Source organism: Perognathus longimembris, chromosome 28 (assembly GCF_023159225.1).
Source record: "Perognathus longimembris pacificus isolate PPM17 chromosome 28, ASM2315922v1, whole genome shotgun sequence".
Taxonomy (NCBI): Eukaryota; Metazoa; Chordata; class Mammalia; order Rodentia; family Heteromyidae; genus Perognathus; species Perognathus longimembris.
This window is the reverse complement of record NC_063188.1, coordinates 17,178,642-17,199,909: the sequence shown is the minus strand read 5'-3', so window position 1 is coordinate 17,199,909 and position 21,268 is coordinate 17,178,642. Positions and strand designations below refer to the sequence as shown.

General features: G+C 49.3%; 1 protein-coding gene across 6 annotated transcripts in view; it reads right to left on the bottom strand.

Moving 5' to 3' along the window:
• Positions 1–3,218: 3,218 nt before the first annotated feature.
• Elf4 (E74 like ETS transcription factor 4) overlaps positions 3,219–21,268 on the bottom strand; it is a 42,495-nt gene continuing 24,445 nt past the window's right edge. For 2 of the 6 annotated variants that reach the window (XM_048336848.1, XM_048336850.1), the window contains exons 2-10: positions 18,169–18,237; positions 17,970–18,094; positions 13,997–14,168; positions 13,214–13,306; positions 10,974–11,159; positions 9,579–9,662; positions 9,294–9,486; positions 7,119–7,493; positions 3,219–5,391 (exon numbers count right to left, since the gene is read on the bottom strand). In XM_048336848.1, coding sequence (XP_048192805.1) covers positions 4,590–5,391; positions 7,119–7,493; positions 9,294–9,486; positions 9,579–9,662; positions 10,974–11,159; positions 13,214–13,306; positions 13,997–14,168; positions 17,970–18,041 — 1,977 coding nt within the window. In that variant the 5' untranslated portion in view covers positions 18,042–18,094; positions 18,169–18,237 and the 3' untranslated portion in view covers positions 3,219–4,589. Of the gene's footprint in view, positions 5,392–7,118; positions 7,494–9,293; positions 9,487–9,578; positions 9,663–10,973; positions 11,160–13,213; positions 13,307–13,996; positions 14,169–17,299; positions 17,378–17,969; positions 18,875–21,268 lie in introns of those variants that run through there. The other 4 variants (XM_048336851.1, XM_048336852.1, XM_048336849.1 and 1 more) reach the window with 4 other exon arrangements.

Here is a 21,268-nt window from a genome sequence, read left to right as displayed (position 1 = left end):
CCACCACCCCTGAAAGCGGACGGGGCCAGGGCCGAGAGGAATGTTCGAAGCTTTGGAGCGGTCGGGGGCTGGCAAGCGTGGGGCAAACATCCCGGATCCGTGACACAGAGGCTCGCCCTGGCGAGCTCCTTTGGGGGCGGTAGGCCCCGCCCTAGCGGCTCGCCCCGGTTCCGCCTAGTTGCCGGCCCGCCATTGCCGGCTCGACAGCGTCACCTGCTGGACATCGGCCTCCACGTCCCGCATGGCAAAGGCCGAAACTGAAAGCAATGAATTCTCATCCCAGGCCCCGCCACTTGGAAGCCAAAAGCAACTTCCTTCTTTCCGAATATGTGAGGGAATCAGGTTTGTGATCACAAGAAAAACTTCTTGTCCTCTGCAGCCCACCAAAGTTGACATTTCCACTTCAGTAGCACTCAGAGATGAGGAGATACCAGTGAGGCAGGCACTAGAAGGAGGTAATGGCAAAGGGCAGGAATTCAAGAGTAGCCAGTGGCCTCTGGTGACAGCAGAGCATAAAGCAGCAGCCCTGAGCTCTTTGTGGGCCCTGTGGCCCAGGAGTAGCTGCATAGTCTTATATGAAGACTCAAAAAGCTGTTAGCTCTCCAGTACAGATTGGCCTTTAATCTCTCTTCATGCTTGCCCCTGTATAGGGCAAGTCCTTATAAGTCCCCATAATTGGAACCAGGACTCATTCTTCCTTTCAATAAACATTTATGGAGTACCTACTGTGTGCCAGGCACTGTGCTAAGCGTGACTACATCAGTGACTAACACACACTTCCTGTCCTTGAGGAGCTCACAGTCTATTGAAGGAGAAACATACAGGAAAACAGTTAAGCAGCTACAATGTGTGCCTGCTAACATAGCAAATAAATACAAAGTGCTGCGGGAGCCCAGAGAAGAGAGTGACACATCAGCTGCTAGGAGAGAATTTATGCTTCATGCTGACTGTTTTAAACCATTGCAAAGGCAGGGGTGTTGTTGCTATGTGTGTCTGGTAAAAACTAAACCTACCTCTTAATGTTCCCCTCCTTCCCGCTCCCATAATATCAGCACAGGTAACTTTATCAGGTTAGCTAGTTTAATACTGTGAGTAGGAACTGGGCAGGGAAATTTCTTTAGGAGCAGAGGATGTTCAAAGTGGTAACAAACCTTGGGTGCTAAGATGGGAGTTGATGTAGGGGGTACCATGAGGGCACTGAGTAAAGAGAGGACAGGCCCTAGACAGTGGAGCACCTAGTGTGCTGTGTCTGTGCAAAGGGCAAGTCAGAGATCACCTATGTCAATGTTGGGTTCCCATCTCCCACCAGCTTTATCAGAGCCACTCCTGAATGCTCCGATTGGCAGTGTGACCTGCTCTGTTGGGGGCGGTCCCCACTGTCCCTCGGAAGGTAACACACTGATTAAATCAGCACAGGCCACTGAATATATAAGTAACCTTATAACTATAATAAATATCTCACAGGCCTTTCATGTCCATAGAGTAGCAACTGCAATGAGTTTAAAATAAAGAACTCAAGGGCTGGGAATATGGCCTAGTGGTAGAGTGCTTGCCTCATATACATGAAGCCCTGAATTCAATTCCCCAGCACCACATATATGGAGAACGACCAGAAGGGGTGCTGTGGCTCAGGTGGTAGAGTGCTAGCCTTGAGCGGGAAGAAGCCAGGGACAGTGCTCAGGCCCTGAGTCCAAGGCCCAGGACTGGCCAAAATAAATAAATAAAATAAAGAACTCAAGTTGGGCACTGGTGGCTCAAGCCTGTAATCCTAGCTACTCAGGAGGCTGAGCTCTGAGGATTGCAGTTTAAAGCCAGCCTCATCAGGAAAAGTCCATGAGACTCTTATCTCCAATTAACCACTAGAAAACCGGAAATTGGGGTGTAACTCAAAGTGCTAGAGTACTAGCTATAAGTGAAGGGATAGAGCCCAGGCCCTGAGTTCAAGCTCCACAACCAACAAAAATTTAAGAACTCAAGGAGAGGCTTGTGTGGGAGGCAGCTTCCCTGAACTGAGTTTTGAAATGCAAGCACAACGTTTCATTGGTATTAGGAGGCTACAAAGAGCATTTTGGTTGAGGAGATGCCAGGAAGGAAAAAGTACAGGTGGAAAATTTTCAACACGGGCAAAGTCAAAGACCAGCAAATCCATCTGTTTGGAGCAGTACACCGTGCATTATAGAGCACAGTACGAGTGAGCTGGAGATGACAGCTAGGACCCAATGCAGAAGGATCAAGGACTTGGAGTTTTGTGTGATGATGAGGAATGATTCCTTCTGGAATTGCTACCTGGAGCCATCCTTCCTGCAGGACCGCTGGACTACTTCATGATTGAGCGACTAAAGAGTTAATGCTTGGCCTCTACACAGGATTGGGGGTTGTGGTCACCACCCTTTCCTGTAGGCCAAGAGGAGTTGCTGAAGGCTTTTTGGCAGCTGCTCTGACAGAGGGGAAGTGAAGGGGCAGATCGCACTGGTGTGTCCGCAGAGTGGAGAGCTCTGGGTACAATGAGCTAGCTAGGCAGTGGGCTTTTTGCATATGGAACATAGGCCTAATTTTAAAGGCATTGGGACCTCGCTGGTCTTCAGAAGACGGGGGAGCGGGTCAGAGTCAAGTGAAGGTAATCATTAGTAGCTCTGAAATTTTAAGCTTGGAAAATGGTGCCATTATTAACAGAAAGAAGCAAGTCATGATGGTCTGTTTATCTTTTTGTGAGTGTGGGACTTTTTTTTTAAATCCATGAAGACAGACAGATTTTTAAGAAGAAATGGCCAGTGAATTACTAGAAAATGAGCCAGGGGCTTAGGAGTAAAGCAAGCTCTGGATTTAAAATTCCTCTCCAAGAACTGGACCATGAGACCAATGAGATGCTTGAGGTATGACTATATTGAAAGGTGAGCCAAGGAGCCCACACAGGAATAGAAATGATGATGGGAGAGGTACTCAGCTAGTGTGGGCTCCCAGGGATCAAGGACTATGGAAAAAACTTTGATTTTCCCATGATAGTATTTATGGCCTATGGGATGATGAATTTCTGTTGCATTGGCGGGGGGGGGGGGGGGGCGAGCAGAAAAGTAATTTCAGGTAGGGGCAGGGCCTTCTCTTACCCATGCTGTGTTTTTCTGCACATTTCTTTAAAAATGATGACCCAAAAATCATCTTGATACTTGTTTGTTTGATCATCTTGATCAAGATACTTGTTTGAAACCATGAAGAAATTGTCATAACAAACTGATTTTATTAGAAAAGGGTATTTCAATGCCAACTGCTGGAAACACGTAGTAAAGGCACCTGCACAGCCATACATAGTTCCCATCCCAGAGGAAAACAGAGAAAAGAGTGGGAGAGAATGATGATCCGAAGTAGAGAGAAGAGAGCAGCCGGAGAGGTAGTTAGGTCAATGGGTGCTTTGGCACTGAGGACATCGCAAAAGTCCTGAAGCACTGATTCACATTAACCGAATTCACCAGAAAACAGTTGTTTCTGAGCCGGACACTTCTTAGCTTTGCCCTTAAACTTGGCATGAGAAATCTGAAGAAGGAATAGCCCCAGGAATGCCTGACAGCTGGAAAATCCCCGGGAGAAAGTAGTGAGGAGGGAATTCAAACATGGGGCACACAGAGAGAAGTGTGCCAGCAAAAGTTGTTGCCTGGTACGCAACTGCTCTTCCACAAACAGCCAAAGCACTTGGTCACAAATCTTCAATGAACTCAGCCCTGGCTGGGGACTTGATGACTCGAGGGAGGTGCTATGTCCTACTAATCCTTCATCCAAACACTCCAGGCGCCAGCCTCCCATAATGGTGACGATAGAAGGCAATGAGGCAAAACTGCATGGCAAGAACTTCTATGGAGCCTGAGGAGAGGGCTTCCAGGGCTATTCCTCCCTCCCTCTGTGAGTTAGCCCACCTGGCACTCAGGAGTGCATCTTCCACAACTCATGAACCTGCTAAGCATTCCTAGATAGACATGCTCTAGACCTGTGACATCACTCAAGATTTGAGGCTCCAGCCTGTACCTCATAGTCTCAGAGCAATCAAAATATGACTTGTACAAACAGAATCAGAAAATGCTTTCCCTTAACAAATCCTCTTGGGGGGAGGGACACATACAAAACACACACCCTTGAAAAATAAGACCCTACAGCTGCTACACCCCAACTTCCCCAAGTAAATGAAACTAAAGCCCCACAGGTACACACAAATACACAGAGATATTCACATATACGATACTAAATTCCCTATGGAGGGAATATACATGGTGAGCTACAGCCAGGCCAGGTTCTTCCCATGAAGCCCCTCGCCATCCCTGGCCACAAACTTCTCCTTGGCTCAGGGTTTTTCCTCCATCACCAAATCAGCCCACTATCATGCCAAGAGCATATCCCCTAGTGCTCCTGAAAGCCTTGGTCTGATGTCAAGGATGCTCAAACTGGGCAGAGCTGGATCATGGTGATGTCAGGCAGGGCTGGGGGACTAGGGAATCACGTGTATTCAGTCCCACAAAATGTAAGGGCAGATAGGCTACTCAAGTCAGTCCAAATGAAAACGGTACCCAGCTCCCCCTAGTGGGTCACACTTCGGATCCCTTTGTTTATATGTCATGGGGCTCCGTCTTAATGAGGGAAGTCGGGTTGAATGGGGAAAAGGGGGTTGGGGTTGGAGATCTGGTCAACAGACTCCCAGATGTGGTCCCACTAGGCTCAGCCGTGAACAAGGAGCCTGAGCCTGAGGAGAGCTCAAGTTCAGCCACTGGGGTCAGCCCAACAGTAGGGCAGCTGGGGGCAGAAAAAGTCTGGTTCCCCATAAGGCTCGCATTGTGGGAACCCCTTGAAAGCACCTGGGTTGGAAGTGGCTGATGAGCCTGATCTCTCAGGAGCTCCCTTAGGGTCTCTTCAGGAACCAAGAGCCCCTCCATGGGGGGCCCAGTCACCATGCCCTGCACATAGGAGGAGGACCTCAGTGGCCCCTCCTTGACCCCAGGGACTGCTGTGGCACCCGAAGTTCTGATGAAGGCAGCAATGACAGTCCCAGGGGGCTGAGAACTAGGCCCTGCTGGGCCAGCAGCTGTGACTGAGGCTGACGCTGGGTTGGTTGGATGGTTGGGCCCAGCCAGAAGTTGAGGGAAGCCACTGAGAATCAGTGGGGTCCCGGGTGCTGCCACCTGGTTCTCTTGGAAACTGGTGTTCAGAGGGAAGGAGGCCTGCAGCGTGAAGGTCTCCTTGAAGGTTGACCCAGCCGGGACACTCTGAAGAACGAGCTGAGTGGGAGCAGTAGTACTGGTTGGAGGCCCACTGGTCAGCACCGTCGTCAGCGGGATGGTCTGCAAGGTCACAGTGGAGCCGGACGCCACAGGGGCCACTCCTAGATGAATGTTGCTGGGCACTGCTGAAGTACTGAGAAGAAACAGCAAACAGATGGTTAAGGCAGGAGGTGCAGCAACTGGTCAGGAGGGAAGGCAGAAGAAGAAGGGACCTGCGAGTGTCCTGTGTCTTGCTTGTTGCTCTAGTTAACACAGAGGGCCTCCTCCAGATCACAGATTATTCTAAATCACTGAGATCACTCAAGCCTCCAGAGAGCCCCTGAGTGGAATACAAATAACCTGATAGTACAGCCGGAAGAAATGGATGCCCAAATGTGGGGCACACCTGGAAGTCAACTAGCTGGCCCCACCTGTTTCTCAGTCTTGGGGCTGCGTGTGGCTAAGATGGTGGCACCTAACAACAACACGCAGTTGCTACAAGTGTCTTTGGTTATAACCCGGAGGTGGTTCTATGGGCTGTGATGCCCCAGCTCTTCCCTTGATGGACAGCTCATGCCGCCCCTTCCTGCCGATCTTAGACCTGATTGGCTCCTGTGCCTTATATTAGTGGCACGTACTTCCCCAATAAACGAGATCTTGCGCTGACTTGACTCCGAGGCCGTCTGATTGTCCTCCGGTGAGGGAGGGCTGGGTGCGGGCGGCCTGCTGATCCTTCTCCTTTCTTGGCTCATCAGGTCGGGCCGTGCCTTCCCTGTCTCTCCCGTGGGTTGGGGGAGCACGGTGGGGTGGGGAGGGGTGGCTAAAGACCCCAACACCCAAAGAGGTTATGAAAGTCGCCACAAAAGTTTAGATCTAAAATGCACGGGGAGAAATTACACAGAACTCCAGAAACTAATAAACATACAGTGAGACCAAAAGAGGACAGTCGGGGCTGGGGATATGAGTGCTTGCCTTGTATACATGAAGCCCTGCGTTCGATTCCCCAGCACAACATATATAGAAAATGGCCAGAAGTGGCGCTGTGGCTCAGGTGGCAGAGTGCTAGCCTTGAGCAAAAAGAAGCCAGGGACAGTGCTCAGGCCCTGAGTCCAAGGCCCAGGAGTGGCAAAAAAAAAAAAAAAAAGAGGACAGTCTTAGGAGAGAATCACAAAGGTACAATACCCAAGTGCCTCTTCAGATGTATATAAAATAACACATATACTGAAATGAACTCCAAAGATACGGAAACAAAGGACTTTTTCCTTAATTGTTTTTTTTCATGTGCGGATGACTGTATTCTTTACATAAGGTCTATTCACACGCACATCTCGGGGAGGGGAAGTGGAAGGCATGGAATCAAAGGGAAAACAGTGAAAAAGTGCAGCAGTAGAGCCCACTGGCTGCACAGGCCATGGAGGAAAGTAAACTATGCAATCTGTGGGTGGAGAGGGGAGGAAGGGAATGGGAGAGAAGGAGGGAACAGATGACACTATGCAATAGCAAATGTACTTATTACCTGATGTCAGTGAAGGTAACCTGGCTGTATATTACTTTTAAAACAACAATAAAGTAATTTAGGGAGAAAAAAAAAACCCAAGCTGGATGCCAGTAACTCATGCCTATATGCCTAGCTACTCAGGAGGCTGAGCTCTGAGGACTGAGGCTCAAAGCCAGCCTGGGCAGGAGGAAAGTCCATAAGACTCCTATGCCCAGTTAGCCATCAGAAAACTGGAAGTGGCTATGGCTCAAGAGAGCTGAAGAGCTCAGGGACAGTGTCCAGGCCCAGAGTTCAAGGCCCACAATAAGCAAGCAAATAAATTAAAAAAAAAAACAAAAACAAAAAGAACTATGGAGAGACTCCAAGTTCCTTTGGCCCCTTACCTCACAGCTTTGGTGAGCTTGGCCTGGCTCTCTGGTGGAGAGATAACGATGGTGGAGGTAGTGGGGATCTCATCGTCTATAGACAGTCCCAATTCCAGACTTGCAGATGGTTGGAGACCAACTTGCTGAACCTTTGACTTCTCCAAGCAGAGCCCAGCCTTGCCCTGGGAGGCACGTCTGGATGAAACTTTGGAGCTGGCTCGTCGGTTGGTGCTGGTGGAAGAAGTGGAGGCCTGAGGCTGGGCTTCTAGGGCGTCTAGGGCATCTTTCTCATCCTCGTCTTCAATCACCACCAAGTCCTTGGGCATCTCCTTAAACTGATACACTAGCCTCTGCCCTTCCACTTTGGCCAGGATGCCTCTTTGGTAGTAGTATCTGGAGGAGGCAAAAAGCGAGTAGGGTTAGTCAGCAACTGAATGAGGAGGTCTTCCTTCTCCATCTGCCCAGCTTGGTGCTCTTTAGAGCAAAGCAAGCATGACTGAGACTGGCCAAGAAGCCAGGCAGGAGCCCAGAGGCATGGAAAGCAAGTGGCATTCTCTTTTACATGAAGGCTTTGAGATTTCCCTCTTCAGACTCAACAAATATATAAAAAGAGGTTTGCAGTGCCAATCTCCATCGTGCTTTTGGGACTGAGGATAGGTAGGGTAGATTGATGAGTGAATGGATGGAGTGCAGGGATTCAGCCTTCCTCCACTCTAAAAGGTCAAGGCCATCTCCTTGGTTCTCTGGCTTGCACAATATGAAGAAATCCCTGCTTGGGGATAGAGGGTAGTGGACCTAATGTGTTTTCAGGATATAATTCAAAAGGACGAAGATTTTAGTTAGGCATGGCAGTACATGCTTGTAATCATAGTTACTTGGAAGGTAGAGGTAGGAAGACTGTGGACCAAAGCCATCCCAGGTATAAGCATGCGACAGTATCTGAAAAAAATAAGCTAAAAAGAAAAACAGTGAGACATGGTGGCTCACACCTGCAACCCCAGCTACTTGGAGGGTACAGATCAGCATCCCAGCTTAAGGCCGGCCCAGGCAAAGTTAGTAAGGTCCCATCTCAATCAATAAGCCAGGCATAGTGGTACATCTGTCATCTCAGCTACATGAGAGATGTAGGTAGGAGGATTTAAACAAGACTTAAACAAAAACAAGACTTGCTGGGCACTGGTGGCTCACACCTACAATACTAGCTACTTGGGAAGCTAAGAACAGGAAGATTGTGGTTTGAAGCCAGCCCTAATAGAAAAGTATACAAGATCCCTTCTCAACCAACAGCCTGGTGAAAGGATGAAATTAGAGGGATCTTGGTTCTGAGCAAGTATGGAGAAGAAAGGTCTATGAGATTGTCTCAGCAGAAACAGCTGGGCATGGTGGTATTTGTGTCATCCTAGCTACTATGGAAAGCCTAAAATGGCAAATTGTGGTCCATATGTGTTGTATTTTTTTTTTTTTTGGCCAGTCCTGGGCCTTGGACTCAGGGCCTGAGCACTGTCCCTGGCTTCTTCCCGCTCAAGGCTAGCACTCTGCCACTTGAGCCACAGCGCCGCTTCTGGCCGTTTTCTGTATATGTGGTGCTGGGGAATCGAACCTAGGGCCTCGTGTATATGAGGCAGGCACTCTTGCCACTAGGCTATATCCCCAGCCCTGTGGTCCATATGTGTACCTGTGCAGGAAGAAGGACCCTAGCTCAAAGACAGCCAGAGCAAAAAGGGGCTGTAGGCACCTATGACTCACTAGTAGAGCACCTGCCTAGCAAGCACTCAGTCCTGAGTTCAAACCCCAACACTGAAAAAAAAAAAAGCCAAATCAACAGGAGACACTATATTAAAAACTAAAGCAAAAAGGCGGGTGGCAGAGTACCCACCTGGCAAGCACAAGACCCTGAGTTCAAATCTCCCCTCCCCCCCCAAAAAAAAACCCCCACCTCAAAACTTAAAGCCAAAGGATGAGAGGACATGGGTCACATGGCAAGGTACTTGCCTAGAGAGTGTAAGGCTCTGAATTCAACCTCCAATACAACCCCCCCCCTAAAAAAAAGAGGAAATCTTGCTTCCAAGGGGGAGCCTGGGAAGTGGGAAAGTCCCAAGATCAGGCCTCCATGAAAATGGAAGAGCCTGCTTGTTCACCAGAAGCGCTTGGTGACTCTCTCAGAGCAGTTAGTCTATGTCCCAGCAGCTCTACCTTAGGGCCCGTCCCATTGTTTCATAGTTCATGTCTGGCTTGTTTTTCTGTTTTCCCCACAGCTTAGACACAGCTTTGGAGTCCACCAGCTTGAAGATGCCTTTCTCCCGCTGGGTCCACTTGATGTACTTGGGACAGGTGTTTCTGTCTTGCAGCAGTGCCAGAAGGAACTCCCATAGGTAGATGGTGCTGCCTGCAGAGGGGAGTGGATGGTGAGGGGCGGGCTAGGACCCCTGGGGGCGTGCTAGGGGCATCCTTCCCACATCACTTGACTTCTGGACATACCTTTGCCATCCTTTGACTTCTTCCTTATGGGAACGCTGGGGTCAGTGACAGGTGAGGTACTTCGGTTGCCCTTTGTCTTCCGGACTGTGAGGAGAAGGTGGAGAAGCAGAATGAAGTGGTGGCCAGGGTGAGCTGGCCAAGCTGGGTGTGACAGGACCAGGCAGGAGTGACCAGGTCACGAGGGCAAAGGCCTGATCATTCCTCCACAGCTATAATCCCACCGGAACCCTTATTTTCAGGTCCCAAAGGTAGTTCCACAAAAAGGCCACCATGTAGGGGCGGGGGCAGGGGGGAGGCAAGGCTTGCAAAACCCCTTTATTAGAACAGTATAGGATGACAGGAATGCTGATACACACCTGTAATCTCACATTTGGAAGGCTTAATCAGAAAGATCATGATTCAAGGCCAGGCTGGATTATATAACAAAATCTTCTCAAAAAACAAACTGGGGAGGGGAGAAGAAGGGGAAGGGAAAGGGAAAATGGAGGGGCCAGGGAGAAGAAAGGAGGGAGGAGAGGAGAGTGGAAGGGAGGGGAGGGGAAGAGAGGGAAGGGAAGGGAAGGGAAGGGGAAGGCAGAAGGAGAAAGGTAAGGTATCTGGTGTCTGGTATAACTTTTGAAATGGGATACAGCCCCGCAATACTTGGTGTGTGTGTGGGCGGGGGGGGGAGGGCGGTTGGGGTTCTGGTAGCCAGGCTGACAAGGCATATCAACCCGACATCACCTGAGTCAATCAATAACGCTAGGGCTTGGGAAAGCCCAAAGTCCTCTCATATATAGTCTCAGTTTCATAAGCTCCACAGAAGGGAGATAAGCACATGATATGCCTTTATTTTTTGAGACAGGGTTGCATTAGATAGCCTAGAGGGGCCTCAAACTTGCTGTAACCCAGGCTGACCTCAAACTTATGATCCTGCTGCCTCAGTCTCCACAGTGCTGGGGATTCTAAGTGTGGACCACGACACCCAGCTAGAATTACTCATTTTTATGGGCAGAGGCTCCAAAGGTCCAGGCACTGGCTAGGGGGGGTCCAAGCATTTATCCTGGGATTAAAACCACTGAGATTAGTGGCATTTCTGGAGGCATGTACACATTCGGGGCAAACAGGAACAGTGTGAGAAATGCTAGGTTTCCAGCAGCCCAGCCAGTGAGGCTAGGGTTAACAGAAGGAAGGCCTGTTAGACCAAAGAGATGCCCTCTTAATGCATCCGTGAGCTTCAAGCCATTCAGTCCTCAGGGTCTCCCTGCCTTCAACCTACCCTCTTGAAGACAGAGACAGACAGACAGACAGACACACACACACACACACACACACACACACATTCTCTCTCTCTCTCTTTCTCTCTCTCTCTCTCTCTCTCTTTCTCTCTCTCCTCTCCTCTCCTCTCCTCCTTACTTCTCTTCTTTGATTTCTTCTTAACACTTTCCTCTCTGGGGACCTTCTCCTCCAGAGACAGCTTCTCCTGGTCACCAGTGTCATTCACTCTATTCGGAGCAGCAGGCTCAGAGGCAGAAAACAGGTAGTTGGGCAGAGTGATGGCTGGTACAGGCTCTGGTTCCGGAAGCCTTTCAGTGGTGTTGACTGTAAAAATAAAAGCCTGAATAAGAGCCCAGGACAAGGCTTGTGTAAGATCCATCACCAGCTCTACTGTTTGGGAGCAAAATGGTATGTACCTGAGGAGGATAGTAGTACTATTTCCCATAGTTCCAGACACAGGATATACATGAAAATGCCTCAGCAGTCTCATTCCTCAAGGGCATGAGACATCTGCAGATCTGTGGGCATGAGTTGGCCTTGATCATAGCCCACTACTGGTGGTGGAGAAGTTTCAGAAAGCATCAAGAGCAAAGGACCACCTGGATATAGCCATTCATTCATTTGACAACTCAAAGAGGCCTTTGAAATCATTTCATCTGGGCTGGGCATGGTGGTAATGCCTGTAATCCCAGCTAGTCAAGAAGTAGATATAAGAGGATCAAGGTTCAAGGCCAGCTCAGGCAAAAAAAAAATAGTGAGATCCTATCTCACAAACAATCAGGGTCACACCTGTGGCCACAGGTACTCTGGAGGTAAATATAGGATGGTGGATTAGAGCTCAGCCTGAGCAAAACAGTTACCGAGATTGTATCTTAAAAACAAGCTGGGTGTGGTGGTTCACAGCTCTAATCCCAGCTACTTAGGAGGGAATGATGGAAAGATTGAAGTCCACGACCAGTCCAGGCAAAAGCACGAGACCCTATCTGAAAAACAAACTGAAAACAAAAGGACTAGTGCAGCTCAAGTAGTGGAATACTTGCCTAGCAAGTACAAGATCCTGAGTTCAATCGCTAGTACAACAGAAAAGTATTTCCTCCAGTTCCTCTGTTTTTCTGATTACGACACTGAGACAGACCTACAGATGGCAAACCTTGTGCCCAAGGTCACACAGCAAGTTGGTGCCTGGTACAAGTTGGCACTCAATAAATATTCATGGAATCTTGGCTGAATATCCGTGAGAAGCAAGATGAGAAATCCCTTACCTTTCAGCTTCCAGGCTTTGCTTGCCCTCACAGTACCTGAGCAGAGCCCCTCCTGTGATGTTAGGGCATGGGTGTTGGGGGAGCAATGCGAAGAACCTTTCCTGGGGGCCTGCTGCAGCCTTGGGAGCTGGGCAGGATAAGCCAGTTAAACCCTCTTACGAACAGGCCTTCCAGAACAGGGAAGGGATGAAGTTGTTCCAAGGCACAGAACGTTTCCAAACAAGCCGCCCTCAGCATTTCTGACCCTCCTTTGTTCTTTTTGGGGTTTTTTGGCCAGTCTTGGAGCTTGGACTCAGGGTCCAAGCACTGTCCCTGGCTTCTTTTTGCTCAAGGCTAGCACTCTGTCACTTGAGCCACAGTGCCACTACTGGCCATTTTCTATATATGTGGTGCTGGGGAATCAAACCCAAGGCTTCATGTATACAAGGCAAGCACTCTTACCACAAGGCCATATTCCTAGCCCCTGACCCTCCTTTGGAAGCAAGTAACAGAGCAGAAGGGCTGAAGAGGCCCCTGGTCACTATTATTCAGACTTACAAAGGATGGAAATTCTGACCCATGCTACAGCATAGATTGAAGCTGAGGTGCACAATGCTGAGTGAAATCTACTAGTCCCCATAGACTGACACTGTTCATCTACGTTGTATTGTATGTATTTTACTACAATGTTAAAAAACTGGAGAAAAGGGCTGGGGATATGGCCTAGTGGCAAGAGTGCCTGCCTCGGATACACGAGGCCCTAGGTTCGATTCCCCAGCACCACATATACAGAAAACGGCCAGAAGCGGCGCTGTGGCTCAAGTGGCGGAGTGCTAGCCTTGAGCGGGAAGAAGCCAGGGACAGTGCTCAGGCCCTGAGTCCAAGGCCCAGGACTGGCCAAAAAAAAAAAAAAAAAACTGGAGAAAAATCCACGAAAGTCCCCCTTGCCATCTTTTCTCTGTCTCTGGTGCCCAGCTCTTTCCTTTTCCCTGCCAATCCAAGGTTCACTCGATGCACACGTGTACTGGTGTCCCAAATCTACATGTCCATGGCCCTAAGCATGCAAAGCATGGATGTGCCCTTGTCAGATGGAATTGTTTTGGTGGTTGGAGTTAGGGTTCCAGGGTTCACACTTACATATTTGCTTCTCGTCCAGGATGTTGTTGGGAGATTCCACATTGAGTAGGACCTCAGTGGTGGAGAGAGTAGGTGAGGTGACCTCATTGTCATCTGGTTCCAGGTTCCGAGGCGGGGGGCGGGGGGGGGGGTGAGAAGACAAGAAGAGTTCCCTCAGGGGACAGACAGTGTAGCTATAAGGTCAAGGGAAGCCTGAGCCAACAGACTTTATAGGACAGCTTTGAAGGGTCCAGCATAGCTCCTGTCCCTATCCCCCACTCAGCTGGTCACCAGACTTTGTGCCAGCTCATCCAGAGCATTCATGGATGCATTAAGACACCCCTTCTCCTGTGTAGCAGCACTGGCTTTCATCAAAGGTCCTGCCCATTCTGCATGGGGTTACTAGCAACCATGTGGGATGCTCGTTTCTTGAAGACAAAACCACTTTCTCAGGGGCTGGAAATGTGGCCTAGTGGTAGAGTGCTTGCCTCATATACATGAAGCCCTGGGTTCAATTCCTCAGCACCACATATAGAGAGAGAGAGAGAGAGAGAGAGAGAGAAAGAAAAGGCCATAAGTGGTGCTGTGGCTCAAGTGGTAGAGTGCTAGCCTTGAGCAAAAAGAAGCCAGGGACAGTGCTCAGGCCCCGAGTTCAAGCCCCAGGACTGGCAAAAAAGAAAATAAGAAATGAACTCATCTGAGGAGCCAACACAAAGACAGGAGGCAGAGCTACCACAAAAACAAACAAACAAACAAAAAACACCCTTTCTCCACGGTACCTCCCCCGCCCAGAAAGGAACAGACCTGCCAGCAGAAAACCGCCCTCCAGGATCTGATCCTGTGTCATACACAAGGTCCCGTCTGTTATGATGCCATTGTGGACGTCGTCCAGCTCCAGTCCTGAGTACAGATGCAGTAATTCGGGGTAGGGTACCTGTTCCACGATCACAGCTGGGAACACGGAGGGGTCTTCCAGCTATGGAGAAGAGAGGGATCAAGTGAAAGGCTCACCTTCATCTCTCAGAAATCCCTCCCCATCTGATTTTGGGGCTAACTTTGCTAAGTAATGCTTTCAGAGGGATCCTGATGAAGAGATGGCTTAGCTCTAAACCACCTGCACTCAAACAAGGACAAGCAATGTGTGTGTGTGTGTGTGTGTGTGTGTGTGTGTGTGTGTGTGTGTGTGTGTGTGTGTGTGTGTGTGTGTGTGAAAGAGAGAGAGATAAACAGAGGCATACAGACAGACAGACAGACAGAGATGCTGGGGATTGAACCTGGAACCTGTACATGGTAAACATCACTCTACCGCTGAGCTACACCTTCAGCCTAGGCAAGTATTTTCAGTGGGTTGGGTTAATCTATGAATTCAGATTAGGGTTCAGTCTATAAGAAGGGATAGATTAATTCCAAAGCCAGTGAAAAAGATTAGTCAATAGCAAGGGGGAGGAAAGGGGAGGGGCCCAATCTATAGCTACATTTTAAATGCACTATAGCCACGTGTGACTAGTGGATCTATACGAAAGAGAACAATTAGAGAACATTTCCAGAATTCCAGAAAATTCTATTGGACTGTGCTGATTGAAAGTCAGACTGCCTTGGTTCAAAACCAAGCGCTAATATTTACTAGCAGCAAAACTTACCTAGCCTTTCTATGTAGCAGTTTCTTCATTTATAAAACTGGGAGTACTCGTATTATCTAAACAGATCTATCTATCTATCTATCTATATATCTATCTATCTATCTATCTATGGCTCCCAGAATGAAGCCCAGTATAAAATAAGTTCTCATTAAGCATTGTGCATCAGGGGCTCCTTGGAGACTAATAATATCTTGCTTCTTTTTTTACTTTTTTTTTGGCCAGTCCTGGGGCTTGGACTCAGGGCCTGAGCACTGTCCCTGGCTTCTTTTGCTCAAGGCTAGCACTCTACCACTTGAGCCACAGTGCCACTTCTGGCTTTTTCTGTTTACGTGGTGCTGAGGAATCGAACCCAGGGCTTCATGCATGCTAGGCAAGCACTCGACCACTAAGCCACATATCCAGCCCCAATATGTTGCTATATGGATAGAAACTACGTGTGTGCTCCTTGGTGGCTGTATCTCTCTGTCATCTATCAATCTCTATGAATGAATTTATAAAGTCTTTTCTATTCTTTTTTTTTTGCCAGTTCTGGGGCTCAAACTCAGGACCTGGGCACTGTCCTTGAGCCTCTGTGCTCAAGTCTAGCACTCTACCACTTACTTGAGCCACAGCACCACTTCCAGCTTTTTCTGAGTGGTTTATTGGAGATAAAAGTCTCACTGACTTTTATGCCTGGGCTGGCTGCAAACTGCAATCCTCAGATCTCAGCCTCCAGAGTAGCTAGGATTACAGGCAAGAGCCACCAACACCCAGATCTTTTGTATTCTTTATGAATTTCATGTCAAAAAATGTTTCCTACTGGTCAGCAGTGACTCATGCCTGTAATCCTAGCTACTCAGAAAGCTAAGATCTGAGGACACTGAGGTTCAAAGCCAGCCCAGGCAGGAAAGTCTGTTAGACTCTTATCTCCAATTAACAACAAGAAAACCAGGGGTGCTGTAGCTCAAAGTGGTAGAGTGCTAGCCTTGAGTAAAGAGCTCTGGGACAGTGCCCAGACCCTGAGTTCAAGTCCCCTGACTGCCAAAAAAAAATTGTTTCCTAAGAAGAGTGAAAAGGAGGTGAGGAAGTAGAAGCAGAGGATGGAGACTATCTTTCTTTCCTTTTTTTTTCTTTTTGCCTGTCCTGTGGCTTGAACTCTGAATCTGGGCACTATTCTTGAACTCCTCTTGCTCAAGGCTAGCTTTCTACCACTTGAGCCACAGTGGCACTTCCAGTTTTTTCTGTGATTAACTGGAGATAAGAGTCTCACAGCTTGTGGGCTGGGAATATGGCTTAGTGGTAGAGTGCTTGCCTAGCAAGCATGAAGCCCTGGGTTTGATTCCTAAGTACCACATACCCAGGAAAAATCCAGAAGTGGCATTGTGGCTCAAAGCGTAGCACTCTTGCTAGCCTTGAGCAAAAGAAGCTCAGGGACAGTGCCCAGGCCAATGAATTCAAGCAGAACTGGCCAAAAAAAAGGTCTCACAGACTTTCCTGCCTGGGCTGGTTTGAACCGCAGTCCTCAGATCTCAGCCTCCTGAGTAGCTTAGATTACAGGTATGAGCCACAAGCACCCAGCTGAGACTATCTTTCTTCAAAGCAACATTTGTTCCTAAGTAACAGGGCAGGAAGGGAAGATCTGCGCTTTTAGGAGACCTTAAGTGTGAGATCTGGGAGAGCCTGAATGATGCAAGAGAGGAAGAAGAGAGGAGGTGGTTGGTGGTGTGAGTTCTTGAAGGAAGTGGGAGAGAACCGATGAAATGAAGGTTTAAACATTTCCTTCTTTCTTCCAGGCCAGAGAAGAAAGTAAAAAGAAGAGATCTTATGGTAAATGGAGAAGAGGGGCGTTAGCTCAGTCTGAGTTTCTCTGTGGATTAGAAGAGAGGCTTGTGTTGAGGAAGGAAGTAGGGGTGAGTGGGAGGTAAGAAACAACCTCTATGTAGAACAGAAACAGTTGCTGAGTAAACTAAGAACAAATGAAAAAAAAATGGCCAGCACAGTGAGAATTTAGGTAAGGTTGATTTTTCTTCCCTTTTTATCTGATGCCTTCCATGAGGGTAGACACAGAAGAAAGTTTGACTGAATCACTGAAGCGCTGAGCAAGTAGCTCAGTAACTCAGCAGTAGAGTGTTTGCCTAGCATGTGCAAGGCCCTGGGTTCCATCTCTAGCATCATAAAAGGAGGACGGGAGGGAGGGGAAGAGGGGGTAGGGAGAGAGAAGTAGAGAAAGAACTCAACCACCTAGCGTCAGCACAAGCGGGACAGAAAGGTACAATGCACTCAATGCCCACTAGAGGGCAGCCTTTGGTAGAGCCAAGGATGGGACAATCACTATAGGGATTTTGGATAGAGAGTAATCGAGTTAGGCTGGGATGTCAAGAATCCAGTCCAATCTTCTCTCGATAAAGATGGAGGAGATGCTAGGCAGATAGGGAAAGAACCTGACCCAGGGTTCCCAATTCCTCCTCTTCCATTCCTTCTACCATACCTGCTTGTCTTGGTCCATTTTGTGAAAGGAGAATGGGAGGTAGCCCTGAGTGTGCAGCAAACCATCCAATCAGGACATCTAAATGCATAGAAGATGCGCCCTTTTAGCCCCAGCGCAGCAACAGGTATGAATGGGACAATGGAGAGCTGAGTGCCAGAATACTGTCCTATTTTCCAACTCCCTCCACCCTGAATCCTCAAGTTCAAGACAATTCTGGATGAGCCCATCAACTGGGCTAGACCTTGAGTATGAAGACGCCAGGGCTTAAACTCCACCCTGCAGTTCCAGCTGGTAGTGCCCCTCTTGTTGGTGTGTACCCTAACCATTTTCTTGCTGAAGGAAAGTAGCCCAAACCCCATATGATGGTGAGTATACTGTGTAGACAGTCTGTTGCTCACTGAACAAAAACTTGGCTGCTTTTTTACTGCTTAGCAAGCTTGGTGATTACATATGCTATGTAAAGGCATATGGGAAACTGGCCTTCCTAAATGACCATGTCACAACTACAGGCTGTCTGAATAAAAACAAAGTGACTGGCAAGCAAGGCCCTGTGCCCTAAACCCAATAGGTGCTTGTTAGCTATTTTCCTGACTAGCCAGCATTTCAGCTTGCTGACTCACTTGCTGGCTATTTGTCTTTGTCCACTTGATTATCTGCATTGGGGCCTTACCTGGTGGATGTCCTCCATCCCGTTGCTTGCGAACTCAAAGACCAGGTCACTGGGAGGCAAGGTAATAGCCATGACGTCCTCCAGGAGAGCTGACGGTGAGATTTCCCCAGGCACTGCAGTGATTCCTGATAAAGAGATACTGTTTATTTACCTTGGGACAACAGCCTCCCCCAGTCACAGAAGTAGGGAACTTGGAGACCTGGAGTAGATGGTAGCCTAGCTTAAGTCTCAAAGCTGCCTGCTGGGCTGGACCAATCCGAAGTACAACCTGGGAAGAAAAGAGATGAGGGCCATCAGTAAGTCACTTTTCTCAGGCACTGGTGTCAGGGCTGCTGATGAAACCGGAGGGACTCAGATGTGCTAGGGCAGAACACCAGTAAAGGGACAGGCGGGAGAAGCCTGTCCTGGTGAGGGGAGAGGAGTGGGAAGAATTCTTGGGGTGGGAAGTTTGGTGTGAGAGGCCTTGAGGAGACCCAAGGTAGAGGCGGTGATCTTAGGCTTCATTTAGCTCGGCAATGGGGGCCACTTAGCTCTGAGGGTCAGAGTCCACGGAGGAAAAAAAAAAAAGTCTCGCCATGTGGGGGGGGGGGGGACTTGAAGGTCAAGGCTCATGGTGGGTGGCCTGATCCTGCTTTCCACAAGAGGACTTTCCTATTGGGCTGTGCCTGAAGACCGAAGGACAGGTAGGCTACATGCCTTCCTTCCGTGCTCATTCAGCGCGCCCTGCCCCCCTCGCCACCAAAGAGGGTGGCCTGTGTGCTGCGTGTGGGTTTGTGTTCTTGGTTCAGCTTTGCTTTCAGTTTCAAGGCTGAACTGTCACCCTGGGAACTTGTGAGGAGAGCCCCGGCTGGGGGAAGGGCCAATGGAACCTCCCCTTCCTCCAGGGCCAGCTCAGGCCTCTTTTCCAGGAAATCTCCTAGGCCTGCTGCAGCCCACACACATCTCCCCTCTCCAGCACGCCTCCCTCCCTTGCTCACAGAGCATCCAGGCCTGCAGTTGTGTCCCCTGCCTCCATTCCTCCACTGTCCACACCCTTGTGGCTCTTCTAGCTGGTCACACCCATGGCCGCGGCCTGTTCCCAAAACTTTCACTCCCTCCTGCCGGCCTGTTCTGCTCCTCTGCCCTGCACAGTCAGCTTCTGTACTTGCAGGTACCACATCTGTGCTCCCTTATGTTCATTTGGGGTGTAGGGTTTGTTTTTGGTGCACGGGTAATTGCACACTGCCTGCTTCCACTGTGATCCCCAGAACTGGCTCCACGCACCATGCTCTGAGCAACTCCCACCTTCTTGATACGCCCTGGGCAGCGCCAAGGGGGCACAAACCTTCTCCTGGTCCAGAAAGAAATGAGGAACTTCACAGAATGGCAAAGGGGAGAAAAAGGGGGGAGGGGAACCCAGTGACCTCTCTGATGACCGCTCTCCCCCACAGGAGACACCCAGGCCTCTCCCACTTCCTTTCCGTTAGCCCACAGGGCTAGCCCCACCCTCTCCCCACCCCCACTCTCATCCTCACCCCCATACTTTTCCATCCACCCCAACAAAAAGCCTGGAGAACTTGCTCAGTTTAGCTCAACTTATAAGCACTGAGTTTCTCTTCGGATGACCTGTTAGGTCCACCTCAGCAGGACTGAAAGGAGGCCCGGGTCCTCCCATCTTGCTCCATTCACACCTACCCAGCAATGTGACCAGGTCCCCTGTGGCCTGAAGGCATTGCTCTGGGGTCATTTCTGCTTGGAAGGTCTGTCTCCCCTGAATAAGTGACCCAAGGCCCTCCATACTGAGGGGGGAGGGGCTGGTTGAGCGCCTGTCAGTATGCCTCAGGAAGCTTCTCAAATTGAACAAATGAAAGGTGCTCACTTTCACCTAATCCCACTTTGCCTAAACATGAAACTCCCCCTGCCCGCAGGTCATTCGGTTTGCTCCTCCCATCTAGGTTTGCCTGTCTCCATGGTTTCTCTTCACACCGTGGTTATTGCTGGTTCTCTATGCCTAGGGAACTTCTGTGCACCTTTCTTCCTCACTGCCTGTTAGCCTGTAGTTTCCTTGTGAGCAGGGACAACCATGATATTTGATGAATTCTTAGCACATCGCAGTGTATCTGGCAAGTTGCAGACATGCATGCAAGAAAGAAGGAACCAAGAAAAAAAAATGAATGGATGGTACTGGCAGTCAGGACCTATGGGGTGCATTTTCTTTGCTGTGTGTAGACCACAATCACCCCATTACAGCCTGCTGTGGAGCTGAGATGACAGGCACAAGCCTCCACCCTGGGCCCTACATAGGCCTCGTCTTGCATGGGTGCACTATCTGTGTTCACTCTGGGTGCACAAACACACTTGCAGATATTACGTGTGTACAGGGTGTGTGCTTGTGTGCCAAGTGTGGAGACAAACATGTGCATGAGAGCCCTCTGTGTGTCAAAGGGCTGTCCTGGTCTGGCCAGCAGAGCCACAAGCTCAGTCATAGGTTCTTCCTCCTCTTGCGAGGGTGGGCTGACTGAGAGGCCTTTGTGAAAATGAGGAGCCTGAGGTAATACTGGCTGAGAGGTGGTGGGGAAGATGAGGGAGGACTGGGGCAAGCAGGGATTCTACTTACCAAAGAGCAGCTGCGGCTGTGTGCTTCCCAAGAAGAGGTAGCCAGCACTAAACTAGGTATGAGGCCATAGGTCCTTGGGTAAAGATCCCTCCCTGCACTCTGCTAGGGGGATGGCAAAGCAGCCACAAACTGCAGCGTTGGATGGATCCCTTGGCCATGAAGGCAAAGAGGAGAGGAGAGGTTTGGAATAAAAGAGATGACTCAAGTGGTGTGCTTACATGTGCCTGAATGTCTGACTTATCTAAATTGGGGTCTTGCTTGATGTGGGTTCTGCCTGCTTGGGGCTGGGAGGTCTTGAGAGACAGATCTTGGTGATTTCATTTTGCCTTGAGCCTGAAGCTGAGGGGAAAGGGTGAAGGGGAAGGAAAAAGCTGTCCTACACTCTTAGCCAAGGCTAAGAAACCCACCATGGAACCTTCCAGTCCAGAAAATGTTCCCCCTCCCCCTTTAGAAGTTTGAGGATTTGAAAGTGAGAGGTGGAGAGAAGCTCATTTGCATGTTCACTCACCCCCACACACACACACCAGTCCCTCAAACTAACTTCCCTCTCCCAGGAACCTGAAACCAAAGAAAGCCACCACCACAGAAGGCCCTTTTGCTGGAGGCAGGAGAGGCCCAATTAGGGGCTCCTCTCTTGAGGGTCTTTCTAGGGGGCCCTTTAAAGGCACACAATCTAAGTGGTCCAGAGCCCTTCAAACTCTGC